At 44.6% G+C, this 14,211-nt stretch overlaps 1 protein-coding gene across 1 annotated transcript in view; it reads right to left on the bottom strand.

Moving 5' to 3' along the window:
- Positions 1 to 332: 332 nt before the first annotated feature.
- The window catches only part of LOC147624585 (uncharacterized), a 55,827-nt gene continuing 41,948 nt past the window's right edge, over positions 333 to 14,211 (bottom strand). The window contains exon 8 of the mRNA XM_086819602.1: positions 333 to 886. Within this exon, the coding sequence (XP_086675728.1) occupies positions 764 to 886 (123 nt within the window). The 3' untranslated portion in view covers positions 333 to 763. The remainder of the gene's footprint in view (positions 887 to 14,211) is intronic.

Raw genomic sequence — 14,211 nt, 5'->3', positions numbered from 1 at the left:
TGAGCTTAGTTCTTCAACTAAGTAAAAAAGTAAACACAACCACCGAAATGTTTCAAGACTAGCCAAAAGATGCTTCAAATAAGAAATCATTTGAGTTTGTCATATTAAATTAAAGATCAAGATGATGAAGATCATATGCAATCACGTTTTTCCAAGCTTCAAGAACAACACCATCAGAAGATGGAGAAAGAAGATAACGTTCATACATCTGAACTAGGACCAGCTAGAAAGTGAGCATGTTGGGATCAAGCACAAAATGGAATGTGCTTGGACTCAATTAGGATCTCAACCTCTTGGTACTGCTAAGAGAAGAAGGCTTATTCTCTTTCAATTAATCTCATGTTGAGATTTACTTACTATTGCATTAACATTTCAAGAACTGTTGCTTTAGCAGAACTTCTTGAGCCTCCCCTTACATCTCTAGTAAACTCACTGGGCAAACCTGAAGGCTTTTGTAAGTGCTCCTAATCCATCTTGCTCGACATCCATGTGCACACATACAGGCACATGCATGACTCCCAAGAGAAGGCATCTATAAACTAGAAACTCAAGCCAAAAAAAACAAACCAACCAACATTTAACAGGTAGAGAGCTTATTCAAAAGTGCACTGTTCATGAACACCCTTCAGAGCACTTGGTTTTGATTTTAGAAGCCCACAACGACACCCCCTTCATGCCTCCCAAACTGTTGCATCCTCAGAACTAGCAGTGACAAGGTATAGGATTTATCAGGCATCATCATCATTGAAAGCTCCTCATTGCTTCACAGTACATATGAGTTAAACTTCTTGTATTCAGGATGGGGTTTCCCATCAGCATCAAGAATCAGGTGCCGCTCTACCACTGCACGCCAGTACTTCTCCTCATATTCCTTTGGAGTCTTGATCTGAAAAATGACAGAAACAAGTCCAAAAAAACAACCATGTGAGTGTCGACAATCTTTATTACACAGCTGCTTACATAGACACTGAAATGCAAAGCAGCACTTAATTCAGGCATCTCAGAACCAACAAGAAGCTTCTCTTACAGCAGGTAGTAGGACTTACGACATGACAGTGGAAATGCAGGTCCATAACCTACCATAAGCTAATCCATGTCCCATAACCCACAAAAACACCCGACCCTGGTCCCTAGCCTACCCGAAGAAAGAACTGGGAAGAACCCAGATGTCAAAATGCATTCCATCAGAATACAAGATAAGGATCAACAGGTGGCCTTACATCAGTCCACCATGCAGATACCTAGGGTAAGGCCAATTGATTTCTAAGAGAATGTTGCAAATCAGACATGTAACTCTAGCCTGTGGAACAACTTAGCCCCATCTAGCCAGCTTCAACAGACGAAGGTGAGGCAATCAAGGCCTAAACATACAGAACAGCATATTACCAGAAAAAGCCCAGAAAGTCAACACGTTGAATCAAAATACATGGTAAGGATCAACAGACAGCATCATGAAACACTGAGTCCCATCCAGTCACCATTATAACCCTTCTGTAGAGGCCAATATCAACCTATCAACAGACAGCATCATGAAACAAAGGCCGATATCATCCTGACATGCAGGTGCCTCGCCAAGAAATTTTGGACAAGCTGGAGCTGTAAATAAGCAAGCAAGGGTTAAAAACTTAAATCGCAATAGTTTTAGGTTAATGATTAATCAAATACAGTGAGCTATGCCCATTGGAAGGAGAGAGAGTTGCAAAATTGGTTCAAGTAAAAAAAAGTGGCAGCAGCTCTAGTGCCTTCTACCCACCAACTGTGGTACACTTCCCCTGCCCACGACAGCAAAGTGAGAGCTGGCCTACCAAGACCAGTAGGGGCTAATCAAGAAGGGATGTTACGTGCATTAGTCGTCACATGCATGTGCCATGGCTTCATTAGGACATGTATAGGGTACAAATTGGCAGAGCAAAGTTGCAGAAAATCAGAAAACAAAAACTGAAACAATCACATGGCCGAAACAAGCGCACGCCAAAATTTTCATGGGGCAGGCCGCAGTCTAGAGAGAAGGTGCAAATAGTTGAAGAAATTTTAATGATTTACTAGGACTTGAGAATTAAAAATTTGGAGAAAGAATTTTGAGGGTTTAGGGTGGGGGAGACAAAGAAAGCAAGAAAGAAAGAAAGATATATTAGCATCCTCATTAGACCCAAATGGTCTGGGGGAGAAAGAAAAGAAAAGAAAGAAAGTTATAACGTCTACAAAAGACCCCAAGGGCCTATGAGACCAAAAGTAATACAATGGTACCATGGATATATTGAGCCATGGAAAACTGAAAGAAAAAGTAAAATGAAAACATCTAACAGTACATGTGATCAGAAGATGATCCTGTGTAGAGTGAGATATGCTATGATCAGCTAATGACGATACCCACCTCGGCCAAAACCGGTCTGATGGTGGAGTGAATGTCAGGCCTCTGTGAGATGGGAGCGTGACATGTCGGCGGAGAACCTCACGAATCTGTCTTTGTGTGGTGGAGGGTCCTGATGCTCTGGGTCGGGGACGCCTAGCTCGCAGAATGGATCGAGCTCTCTCAATAAGAACTCCTCTAGGGCGTGGAGCTGGAGCGTGGGTACGGGTGGTGGGCTCTAATGTCGTAGTAGAGGAACTGTTGTGGGCAGTGGATGCCGATGTGGATGTATGTACCACAAAGAAATCTGTGATGGCTCTCTGTGAGGTGTCCTGTGAGGTGTCCTATGTCAGAGCCAGGGCTCTCTCTCAACATGTTGCCTCAACACTACATCCCTGTGTCGTCTAAGCTCCATCAAGTACATGCCCAAGCACCTCTGATCCTCAACTGTATCACCCGTGTGTGTGGTTCGAATCCCTCTCGGAAGTGGCAGTGGAATCTCCCCCGTATCTCATAGTAAGCCGGGCAACTGAGCATATAATGGGCCTCATCCTCTACCGATCCTGTGATGCATACTGTGCATGTCCTCTCCTCATGTGGGATATCCTTAGCTCTGCCAATGTCTACTCTGAGGCGGTGGGAGGATACCCTAAGCTGGCCGATAGTGATACGCATGGCAGGTGACATGTGTATCTGTATGTATCCCGGGATCTCAAAGAGTCCATCCTCGGAGAGTCTCAAGAAGTGATCTCTGTAGAACTCACACTTCTTACCAATCTCTGATGAAGACACCCATGTCTGGTGTATGTGTAGCCCGAGTAGATCTAACCGGATGATCCGGTTGATCTCCTGACATGAGAGATCAAGGTATGGGGAATCCAAGCTATACTGAAACGGGGGGAGACAGTCCATCTGTATGCCATGTGCATGAAACCACTCGACTACCTCAGAGTACCATGCATGTGTCGGTAATGGTGGTGGTTGTGTCGCTGAGGAGGAGGGCAGTCCAACTCGTCTCAATCGCTCCCTCTCCCTCTCACCGTATAATTACATAGAGGACTCTAGTTCTAGTCGTGGGAGGCGATCTCTATCAAGCGTGTATACATGCTGAATATAAGTGACAGTCTGAAAAAGGGTATCTGTAACCAGTGGGGCCACCCCAAACTCTGCATGTAGAATGTCATGTGGTACAGATGGCTTACTCCTGATCATGCATGACAACATCATCACCTGTAGCCCCTCAATGCTCCTCCAGTGATCCTTCCCTACGCCTGGCCCCCAAAGGGCTGCACCATACATAGCCACTAGTCGTACTAGAGTATCAAAGAGCCAGCACTTAGTGCGGGGTTCTTGGAAATGTGCCTGGAAACACTGTCTCTCCATACCGGCTAGAGAGACATGCCCCCTCGCAAGTCGGTCAATGGCATCTGTGGTCATGCAAAACAAAGGGCCTGTAAAAGTGACTCCTAGATACACATACTTCTGCACAATCTCCACTGGGGGCATCTCTGTATATGAAAGAAAATCGTGAGGCGACTGCATACGATGTGTTGAAGACCATAACTTTGGTTTTGCCCAAATTGACCGTAAGGTCTCTCCCCCTGCAAAATCTGTCCAATGCATTTAAGTAACCCTTGGCTGAATCTGAGATCAAGACAATGTCGTCAGCATATAGCAATATGGGCACTACTGTCTGAGTCAATGTTGAACCTCTACCTCCGAAACTATCCACAAATACTGCAATCTCATCAATGTATAGGCCAAAGAGTGTAGGTGAGAGTGGGCAGCCCTGCTTAACCCCAATAGTGATACATATATCTCCCGAGGTCCCACCGGGTGCACGTACTCAGCCGAGTATTGCCTCATATAGTGCCATCACACCCCATATCATCTCATGTGAGAATTGGAGCTCCTGCAAGCGTCCTATCAGACGAGATTGAGAGACGGAGTCAAAGGCTTTGTGGAAATCCACAAAACAGCAATACACATGTCTCTTTGAGGACCTCGCCTCCTCTATGATAGCCCGTAAAGTAAAGGTATGGTCCAACGTGGAGAAGTTTCTCCCGAAGCTTGCCTTGCCTGATGCTCTCTTTCCCATCCTCTCCACCATAGAGCTCATCATGTCCTCTAGTACTACCCCATAGATTTTCGCCATTGTGTGACCAATCATGATAGTCCTGTAGTTACCTGGGTCTGTGGGATCTCCTGCTTTGTGGATGGGGACAATGGTGTTGGTAGTCCAGGAGGGTGGGAAGCCTTCACAAAGTGCTCTGTTAAAAAGACTGGCAAGAATGGGAGCCAATACATGGTGCCCGTGGGCAAAATGTTCTGCACGTAGATCCTCATGATCTTTTGCTCTCCCATTATGCAGCTTTTTAAGAGCCCTAGTGACATTGGGGGAATCAAAGAGATAAGATGATGTAGGCCTAGGGATGTGTAACATTTGTGGTATAGGCTAGCTTGGCACATCATACAGCTGTCGTGCATAGGTTTCCCAAACGCTAGGATCTGTGATAGGTGTAGGTGCTCTTTTTTCTTCCAGAATGCGCCAAGCTTCTGAGTTATCCTTGCTCAAAAAGAGCTAGTATAACTCTTGTTCTCGTTTGGCGAGAAATGCCCGTTTCTTTCGGCGAGTAAATGTATGGAAGATGCGTTGCATCTTATATGCTGAAATCAGCCCATGTTCCCTCTCGCGTAAGGGAGGCGAAGCCTGGTGGTTTTGCACTCTTCATCATACCATCCATTCTGGGGTTGGGATTCCACTGGCAAACTTGCAGTGGAGCATGTGGTGTAGGGGAAGCTGGTGTGGGCGGAGTCATGGATGATGGAGGAAAGTTGGGATGAGAGAGAGAGAGAGAGAGAGAGAGACTAATATTAAACGTTTTCAAATGACCATAAAGGTCTATGAGACAAAAAGTTACAAAGTTGTGTTACAAAATCTGGTAACATATGAAATGAAATGGATAAAACAAAAATTGTCTACCTCAAGCCCAAGGCCCAAGGGCTTGGGCTGTACATACATCACATCAGCGTTGGTGTGCCATTACTATTCACATCCACATCCATAAGGTAGGATACATCCACTACTAGGGGAGGATGGTTCCAATGTTGTTGAAGTAGATTTCAGATCTAGAGCTGTCACATAGAAGGGCGTGGTCGGGGTCGTCGTGTCCGTAGGATTTGGCAAGCCCTCTCAATAGTTACTCCCCCGTGGGCATATGGTCATGATAAGGCACTTGCAGGTGTGCCTAGGCTGAATATCCTCCTGCTCATGGGCACACCGTCTGGTCACCTCATGTGGTGTTTGGGTAAAGTACTCTGTGAGGATTCTCTGTGATGCATCTCCTCTTGGTCTCTGTGCTTGGCATAGCCTATCTCAGTGGCGACGCATCTCCAAGAGAAATAGACCTAGAAATCATTGGTCCTTATACTCCATGATTCTAGAGTGGGCCAAAAACCCCCTGAATAGGCAGTAGTATCTGCCTCGTGTCTCATAGTACATTGGGCATCTACATATGTAATGCTCCTCTGTCTCTACCTTCCCTATCTTACATCTGTATCTTTTGTTGCCTTCACTGTATACCAGCTACTCATCTTGTCAAAGACAGCATCTCTGCTTACTCGCATCTCACAAGTTTGTAGGGTTGTAACATCTCTAACCTTTCTACTCCAAAGCATAACCAATGAAGATGCATTTCTCTGCCTTTGGATCCAACTTTGTTCTCACTTCATCGAGAACATACACATATACAATACACCCAAACACTTCCAAGTGAGACACATCCGATTTTATGCATGTAAACCCCTGTTCATGCATCATATCATGAACAGCTACAGTGGGGGGGTCATGTTCATAATATACACAACAATTGCTACTGCTTCTGCCCAAAAAAAATCTTTTCAGACATCAAGGCACATGCCACTTCTGCAATGTGCCTATTTTTTCTTTCTGCAACACCATTCTGTTGCGGAATGTACTTGCATGTAAACTGTCTGTTGATTTCTTGCTTTCTCAAGAAATCACTAAACTCATTGGAGAAATACCTGTTTGTAAGGGTCATCTCCACTGTTTTGGGTGCTTTCTCGTTGTTTCTATACCTCTAGAGGACCTCCTCCAGCCGGGAAATTTTTCCCATATTTTTTTGGATTCTTTTTCACATTTTTGGGACCCTTTTCTTAGCATGTTCCATTTAATGCTCTAGTCGGCCTGCTTTATGCTGGCCGATTGGGCTCTCTAGGTGCTATATAAGTATGGGCTTTGCCCTCACTTGTATCATCTCAATTTCTGCATATTCTGGGATCTTGGCTGCACCTACGGTGTGCCTCGTGTCTACTCCAGATTTGTAATCACCTTTTGGTGTATATGATCTTCCTTCAGTTCCTGTGCATCATGTATTTGTGAACTTCAGTTCTCTTTCATTGTTTGGCACTTTGTCATGGTATCAGAGCGGGTTCAAGACTGAGGATTTGGCGGACAACACCTATATCTGTTTCTTCCTAGAGGAGGAAGAAACCGAGCTAACTAGAAATTAGAACATCATGTTCTAGTTGCCACTCCCACCCAACCTTCATCGCGCATCCGGAGGGACTCCCATCTTTACCCCTCTACTTTTACCTCAGCTTACGTTTTGGCTAGTCGTGGTTGGTTTTTGGCTGTGTTCTCATCTACAGGCATATTTTTGCTGAATTAACAGCCTCTTCTACCATTCTTTTCCCTCCCTCTTGCTTTTGAACCCTCTCTCTTTCTTGCCTTCTCAGATTTGCATTTTGAGTTTTCTTACGCTTTAGAGGAGGAGTTTTCATGCAAAGGATGGCTTCAAATACTTTCATCGTTCCCCAGTTGGAGAAAGACTCCAAATTTAATGGCTCCAATTATCCCCAGTGGAAGGATGCCAGCTTTAACCTTCTGTTGGGTCTTGATCTTTGGCGGTTCGACGATGCTTCTACTCCAAATCCTGACCCCGCAAAATGAACTCACCACAGACTGTGAATTACTGGACCAACAATCTTCGGTCACGCACAGTCATCTCCTACAACTTGAACCAACCATATCTCTCGGAATTTTCCGGTACGGATAAGCTAACCAAACCTCTAAGGAATAGTTGCAACCCGTTTTCAGAGGAACACTTACAACTGCAAGCTTCATTTAAGATCCCAACTCGATGAGCTGAAGATTACCGAGACAGATGATGTCATGGCCAAAGTGTAAGAACTAAAGAAGATCCATCAACAACAAGCCATCTTGGGAGTCCAAATCTCCGATGATAACTTTGTCATTGAGTTACTGGGTAAACTTCCTCCATGTTATCAATCCTTCAAGGATACCATTGCCTTTCGTCCTGTTCTTTCCCCAATGGATGCGGTGATTGGCATGCTTCAAGACAGGCAAGATCTCATGAAGATCTCTGACTCTTCTCCTATTGAGTCAACTTTTTCAGCCAAAGAGAAGCCCAAGTGGCAACCCAAAGGAGGTAATAAAAACGGTGGCAAATCCAAGGAGGAGTCTACTTCAGGCTCCAAGGATAAAGATAAAGGAAAAGAAAAGGGTAAATCTACGGAGAGGAAATGCCACAAAAAAAGCAAGGTTGGCCGATTGCTTCAAGAAGAAGAGTAACGAAAAAGTCAATACAGAAGGACTCCGATGACAAAGAATCCAAACCCAAAGACAAATATGTGGCCTTTGTTCTGGTCGAAGAGTGCACCTCGCAGACTACTACCTCTCTTGAGGACTGGATTGTGGATTCCGGGGCTACTTGTCACATGACTCACAACAAGGATGTCTTGGAGGACACTCACTCTGTCTCTATGCGGGTCCGACTTGCGAACAATCAACCTGTTGATACACCAATTATAGGTAATATTCCTCTAGTTACTCTATCAAGGAGGCCATAGTACCTAGAGAATGTCCTTTATGTTCCAAAGTTATCCAAAAACTTACTCTCTCTCTCTAAGGTAGCCCAGAAAGACTATGGCTTATACTTCGATGATCAGATTTTGGAGATCATTCACAAAGATTCCCACAGGATTATTGCTCGAGGCATACAAGAGGATGGTCTCTACAAGATCACCAGTTCTCAGGAGGAACCCAATCTTGATCACTCTCATCCGTTCCAACTTCTAGCCTCTCATCATGCTCTTCTTACATAGGAGGATACTACTCTTTGGCATGCCCGCTATGGGCATCTTCCCTTCTCTTCACTGGAGCTTCTTGTCTCCCGCCACATGGTGGCAAGCTTGCCTCAACTACCTCGGATGTCTAGCATCTGCTCAGCTTGTCTTCAAGGCAAGCAACACCGGGATTCATTTCCACACGAGGCCTCTTTCAGGGCTTCAACCGTGCTTCAACTTGTCCATGTGATTTGAGCGGCCCTATAACTATGGTCACACCTGGAGGAGCTAGATATTTTTCTTACTGGTGGATGATTTTTCCAAGATCTAGCTTTTTTTCCTGTCCCAAAAATCTCAGACATTTACAAAGTTCAAAGAATGGGTTGCTATGGTGGAGACTGACACTAGCCTCAAAGTCATCAAAGTGCGCTCTGACAATGGTGGTGAGTTTACTTTTCGAGCATTCATTGACTTTTGTACTTCCCACGGCATACAGAGACAATTTTCTACTCCCCACACTCCTCAGCAAAATGGGGTAGTAGAACGGAAGAATAGGACCGTGGTTGAGATGGCTCGATCTCATTCTCAGCTTTCTCAAAAGTTTTGGGCTGAAACAGTTAACACTACTGTGTACATCATCAACCGTTCCCCCACAAAGGAGTGCTAGCATGCTTACAATTAATTTTGCATTGATGACTTCCTTAATGCATCGTGTGGAGCCTTCTACACCAGAGAAAGCCTTACAAATTCCTAAGTGGCAGCTTGCGATGGGGGCGAAAATGGATGCCATTAACAGAAATCACACATAGAAACTTGTCCCCACCCTTCTCATAGAAAATGTTATTGGCGTCAAATGGACTTATAGTGTGAAGTTTCTTGCTAATGGTTCACTGGACAAATATAAAGCCCGCTTGGTGGCTAAGGGCTATGCCTAGAAGGAAAGCGAGGACTTCTCGGGGACTTTTGCTCCCACCGCCAGGTATACCACCATTCACACTATTCTTGCCATTGTTGCTCACTTATCTTGGCCCATCTTTCAAATGGATGTCAAGTCCGCCTTTCTCAACGAGGACCTTCATGAGGAAATAGATGTTGAACAACCCCCTGGCTTCATCCACGATGGTTTCGAGAACCATGTTTATCTTTTTGCGGAAAGCTCTTTATGACCTTAAACAAGCTCCTAGGACATGGTACCAAAAGATCGATGCTTTCTTTCTCTCTCATTCCTTTGAGAGAACTTCTGCGAACAGTAACCTTTACGTTTTGATAGAGGAGGATTACATCGTGGCAAGAAGAGTGAATTCTTCTTGGAAGAAATACACTTCTTGGGGCACATCGTGCCTAAAGATGGAGTCCGTATGGATCCTTCGAAGGTAGAAGCAATTCTTAATTGGCAGGACCGTTCATGATGTACACAGCTTTTTGGGATTGTGTTCCTACTACATGCGGTACATATGGTATTTTGCTGAGATTGCTTTGCCCCTTCATGCTTTGACAAAGAAGGAAACTGTGTTTCGATGGGCTGATCGAAAAATTGTAGCCTTTAAGAAGCTTATGAAAAAGTTTACTTCAGATCCCGTATTGGTATTACCGGATCTCCGAAAGGCTTTTGTTGTCCAGTGTGATGCATGTGGGAACAGAATTGGGGCAATTCTCATGCAGGAAGGACATGTGATAGCCTATGAGAGTCGTATATTACAGAATGCCGAGAAGCATTTACAGGTCTATGAGAAAGAGATGTTGGTTGTAATTCATGCTCTTTCTACATGGAAACACTATTTGCTTGGGACTGATTTCACTATGCAGACAGATCATCAGACCTTGCGTTATTTCCTCATGCAAACTAAGCTTACTGAGAAGCATATGAGATGGGCCAACTTTTTGTCTATGTTCCACTTCCAGATTGTACATGTGGAAAGCAAAAAGAATGTTGTCGCAGATGCTTTGTCATGCAAGCCATAGGTCTCAACAGTTTCACTTGCTTATCATCATGAGCTTGATGAGATGAAAGAGCAATATGCGCAAGATGAGGATTTTGGGAGAGTCTATGATCAGATGTCTGAGGGTCAGCGGCATGATCATCATACTCTCAGGGATGGCTTTTTGTCGATGCATGATAGACTGTGTGTTACCAAGCAATTACAGCTCAAGGTTATGATTCAAAGTCATGCTTCCATTGAGGCCACGGCAAAGGCAGTTGAGGCTTTCTTTTATTGGCCGACCTTGAAATGTGATGTCCATGCTTTTGTTAGGCAATGCATCACATGCCAAAAGATGAAGTTTAACCGTCAGAAGACACCAGGGTTACTTCAGCCTTTACCTATTCCAGATAGACCATGGGAGAGCATTGCCATGGATTTTATATTTGATCTTCCGACGAGGACACAAACGGGGAATGATGGCATTTGGACTATCATATGCAGGTTTAGTAAACAAGCACATTTCATTCCCGTATGTAAGAAGATCAAAGTAGATCACATGGTTGGCTGCAGAAAGTGCCCAGCCAACAGGTTCCTCACACTCTTTCTCTCTCTCTCGTGGAGGATGGTAGGTTGCATGAAAAACAGGGGGAGTGGAGCGTTGCCAAACAAAGACAGCCGACTATTATTCTCTCTCTCTCTCTTTCTTTTCAAAATTTACAGGCTAGTGGGCGGTGTCAGACGCACATAAGCTAACAGTTCCTCTTTCTCCGGCTCGTGAGCTGTTCAGGAGTGTTTCTCCTGGTCCCTTGTGAGAGAAGGGTTTTGCAGCCTAAGAGGGCAGAAACAAGAGCAAATCTAGCATGTTTTTGGAAGAGTCCACGGGCTGATGTATGGCTGTGTTTTTGGTTATGTGCATGGGCCAATTGAATGCGTATTCAAGACCTCGTGGATGTACTATCTTGGCAGATTAGAGGTGAATAACAATGTAGTGTTTTGGGCACACGGCTGTGTGAAACCTCTATGCTAAGAAGACCAGAGGACTAGCAGTTTGGACATGAATATGTATAAGCCATGTATGGCCATAATGTATTCAGTTGAACTCTTCCATGAATGTGAATATAGAAATACCGAAAGCGGCGCCAAGCTTTGGGGCCAACAAGTGTCGTTGTTTTTGTGTAGGAGCACTCTAGCTCCCTTTTGTTTGTCCTATTTGCTAGTTTACAACTGTGTTTGGGTGACTGCTAGTCTACCGCACTTTGGTTTCTACTAAAGGCCGGTTTCAAGGTTCCGTTGCCAGGACCATCACCAACTTTCCCGAGGGGGTGAGCTCGTGGTTGTCTCGAGGAAAGTCGTTGCTGAAAATTTCAGCAAGATGTCTGATCAAGAGGATGACTATGACTATGATGATGAGGAAGACCAGGAGACCACTCTTGAGAGGACTGAATTTGAGGATGTACTTGCAAGAGAACATGCTGCAGAGATGCACGTTATGATGATGTAACGCAGCCAAAAGATATGCCAAGTAAAGCCCAATTGGCAGGGGCAGTGGATGTGCTCGTGCAGCTCACGCAAAGTGAGAAGTTTGCTGAATTTATGAGGGCCCCTTCTGAGCCTAAGAAGAAGAAGAAGAAGGTGCATTCTAGGAACTCACCTCAAGGCAACAATAGTGCTATCCCACAGGATCTACTTTTGGATAGTTTCCTAACATGCAGAACGCTCATAGTGCAAACCCACTAAATTCCTTTTTCACGCAGCCACCTATTCCACAGCAATCTTTGCATCCAAGCTATTTTGGTGGTGGTTCCGTATTCCAATCTATGACTGGCGGTTATCCTCAAGGAGGTATGGGAATGTAAGGGAATTTTGAAGCTAGTTTTCAGCCTAGTACGCAAGGCAACATGTATGGGGGCATGCAGCCCGGTATGCATAGTGGCATGTTTGGAAACATGGGAGGATCAGCTGGACTGCATGGTATGCACAGTGTGGGAACTGGCAATGTTGACCTTAGTATGAGCATAAATGCAGGGGGTAGCAATCTTGTGAAGCCACTTCCTTACGATAATCCAACACCTATGGGTAAGGCGAAGGATTATAAGGAAAGGGGAGCTACAATGAAATTTGACACATTCAATGGAGCCAAAGACATGCTCAATGCTCTAACCTTTTTACAGCAAGTTGATGCTGCCTTTTCTGGTGGCTATTACACTGAGTCCTCCAAAGTGAGAAAAGCCGCGACTTTTCTCAAGAACAATGCATTGCAGTGGTGGTCCACTCTTCTTTTGCAGGGCATAGCACCATCTACTTGGGTACAGTTTAAACAGGTGTTCTCTTCCGTGTGGCTCACATCTACATTTGAGGTGGATGTAATGACAGCGTGGCATAAGTTGGATGCATCAAAGTGTGAGAATCTTGAGAATTATAACAAGAAGTTTTGGAAAGCTCTACTCCCAGTTACTTCTTATCGTGCAGTGCCACTATCTAAGCAAGTTGAGAAGTATTATTGTGGGTTGCCCAAGGAAGTGCGTGACTATTGCATTAAGACCCGAGTAACAAATATGTCGCAGGTGATAGAGAATGCCATGACGGCAAATGTGTTACTCACTAGGGTTTCAACTGGATTTAAGAGCAGCAAAAGCACTAGCAAGAAAACTGAGAAGTCAGGGCATGCATCTTGGGATGCAACAATGGCTGCAGAGAAGCGGCGTAAGATTTTACCAATGCCTAAGAGAACTCCCGAGGAGAAATAAGCTTTGTTGGATGCCAAGAAATGCTTTTTCTCTACCGAAGAGGGACATGTCTTTCAATTGTCCTAAGCATAAGTCCAACAAGGACTCTCGTACTAAAGGGGAGCCCAAGACTAAGAGAGTAAAGCCTTCTGCACGGTTCGTTCTTGATCTTGTTGGGGAACAGTCAGGTGGTGAGAAGACAGAGTTGTGCAGGGCATGGGGCAAGGTCAGAGATCAGAATGCTTTGATCTTCTTTGACACAGGTGCTAGAGCCAACTTTATCTCACTAGATTTGGCTGGCAGATTGGGGATCCGTGCAGAGGAGATGGGGCCTATTTATGAGGCTAATATGGCTTGTCCTAGGTATGCAGAACCCATTACCCCTATCATTGGGAAGCTGAGGCTTCATGTGCAGGGTTATGTGGATAGTGAGGAGTTTTATATCATGCCACTTGATGGGTGTGATGTTTTGTTGGGTATGACGTGGTGCCATAGGGTACATGCGGTGGTGGATACGTATAACAAGAAGATTACTTTGACTCATAGAGAGAAAGAGCAGATTGTGGATGTAAAGCTTAAAGGGAAATTTGTTTCTATTGTATTGGCTTTGGCCATTATCCACATTAGACCTGAGGATGTGCATAAGACAGCATTTCGGACCACCTTTGGGCTATATGAGTTCTTGGTCATGTCCTTTCGCTTGACAAATGTTCCCGCTACCTTTAATAGAATGATGGACAGGATTTTCCGACCTCATCCAGCGTTTGTGGGCACATTCTTTAATGATATGATTGTGCATTCATGCTCAGAGGAGGAGCATAGGGAGCATTTGGTCATAGTGTATGAAGAACTCAGGAAGCATAGGTTGGTCATAAATGGCAAGAAGAGTGAATTCTTCTTGGAAGAAATACACTTCTTGGGGCACATCGTGTCTAAAGATGGAGTCCATATGGATCATTCGAAGGTAGAAGCAATTCTTAATTGGCCAGATTTGAGGACTGTGCATGATGTACACAGCCTTTTGGGATTGTTTTCCTACTACAGGCAATACATACGGTATTTTGCTGAGATTGCTTCGCCTCTTCATGCTTTGACAAAGAAGGAA

The sequence above is a fragment of the Cibotium barometz genome, chromosome 25, assembly GCF_041138505.1.
Source record: "Cibotium barometz isolate CiBa-2024 chromosome 25, ASM4113850v1, whole genome shotgun sequence".
NCBI lineage: Eukaryota > Viridiplantae > Streptophyta > Polypodiopsida > Cyatheales > Cibotiaceae > Cibotium > Cibotium barometz.
This window is presented reverse-complemented; position numbering and strand designations above follow the sequence as displayed.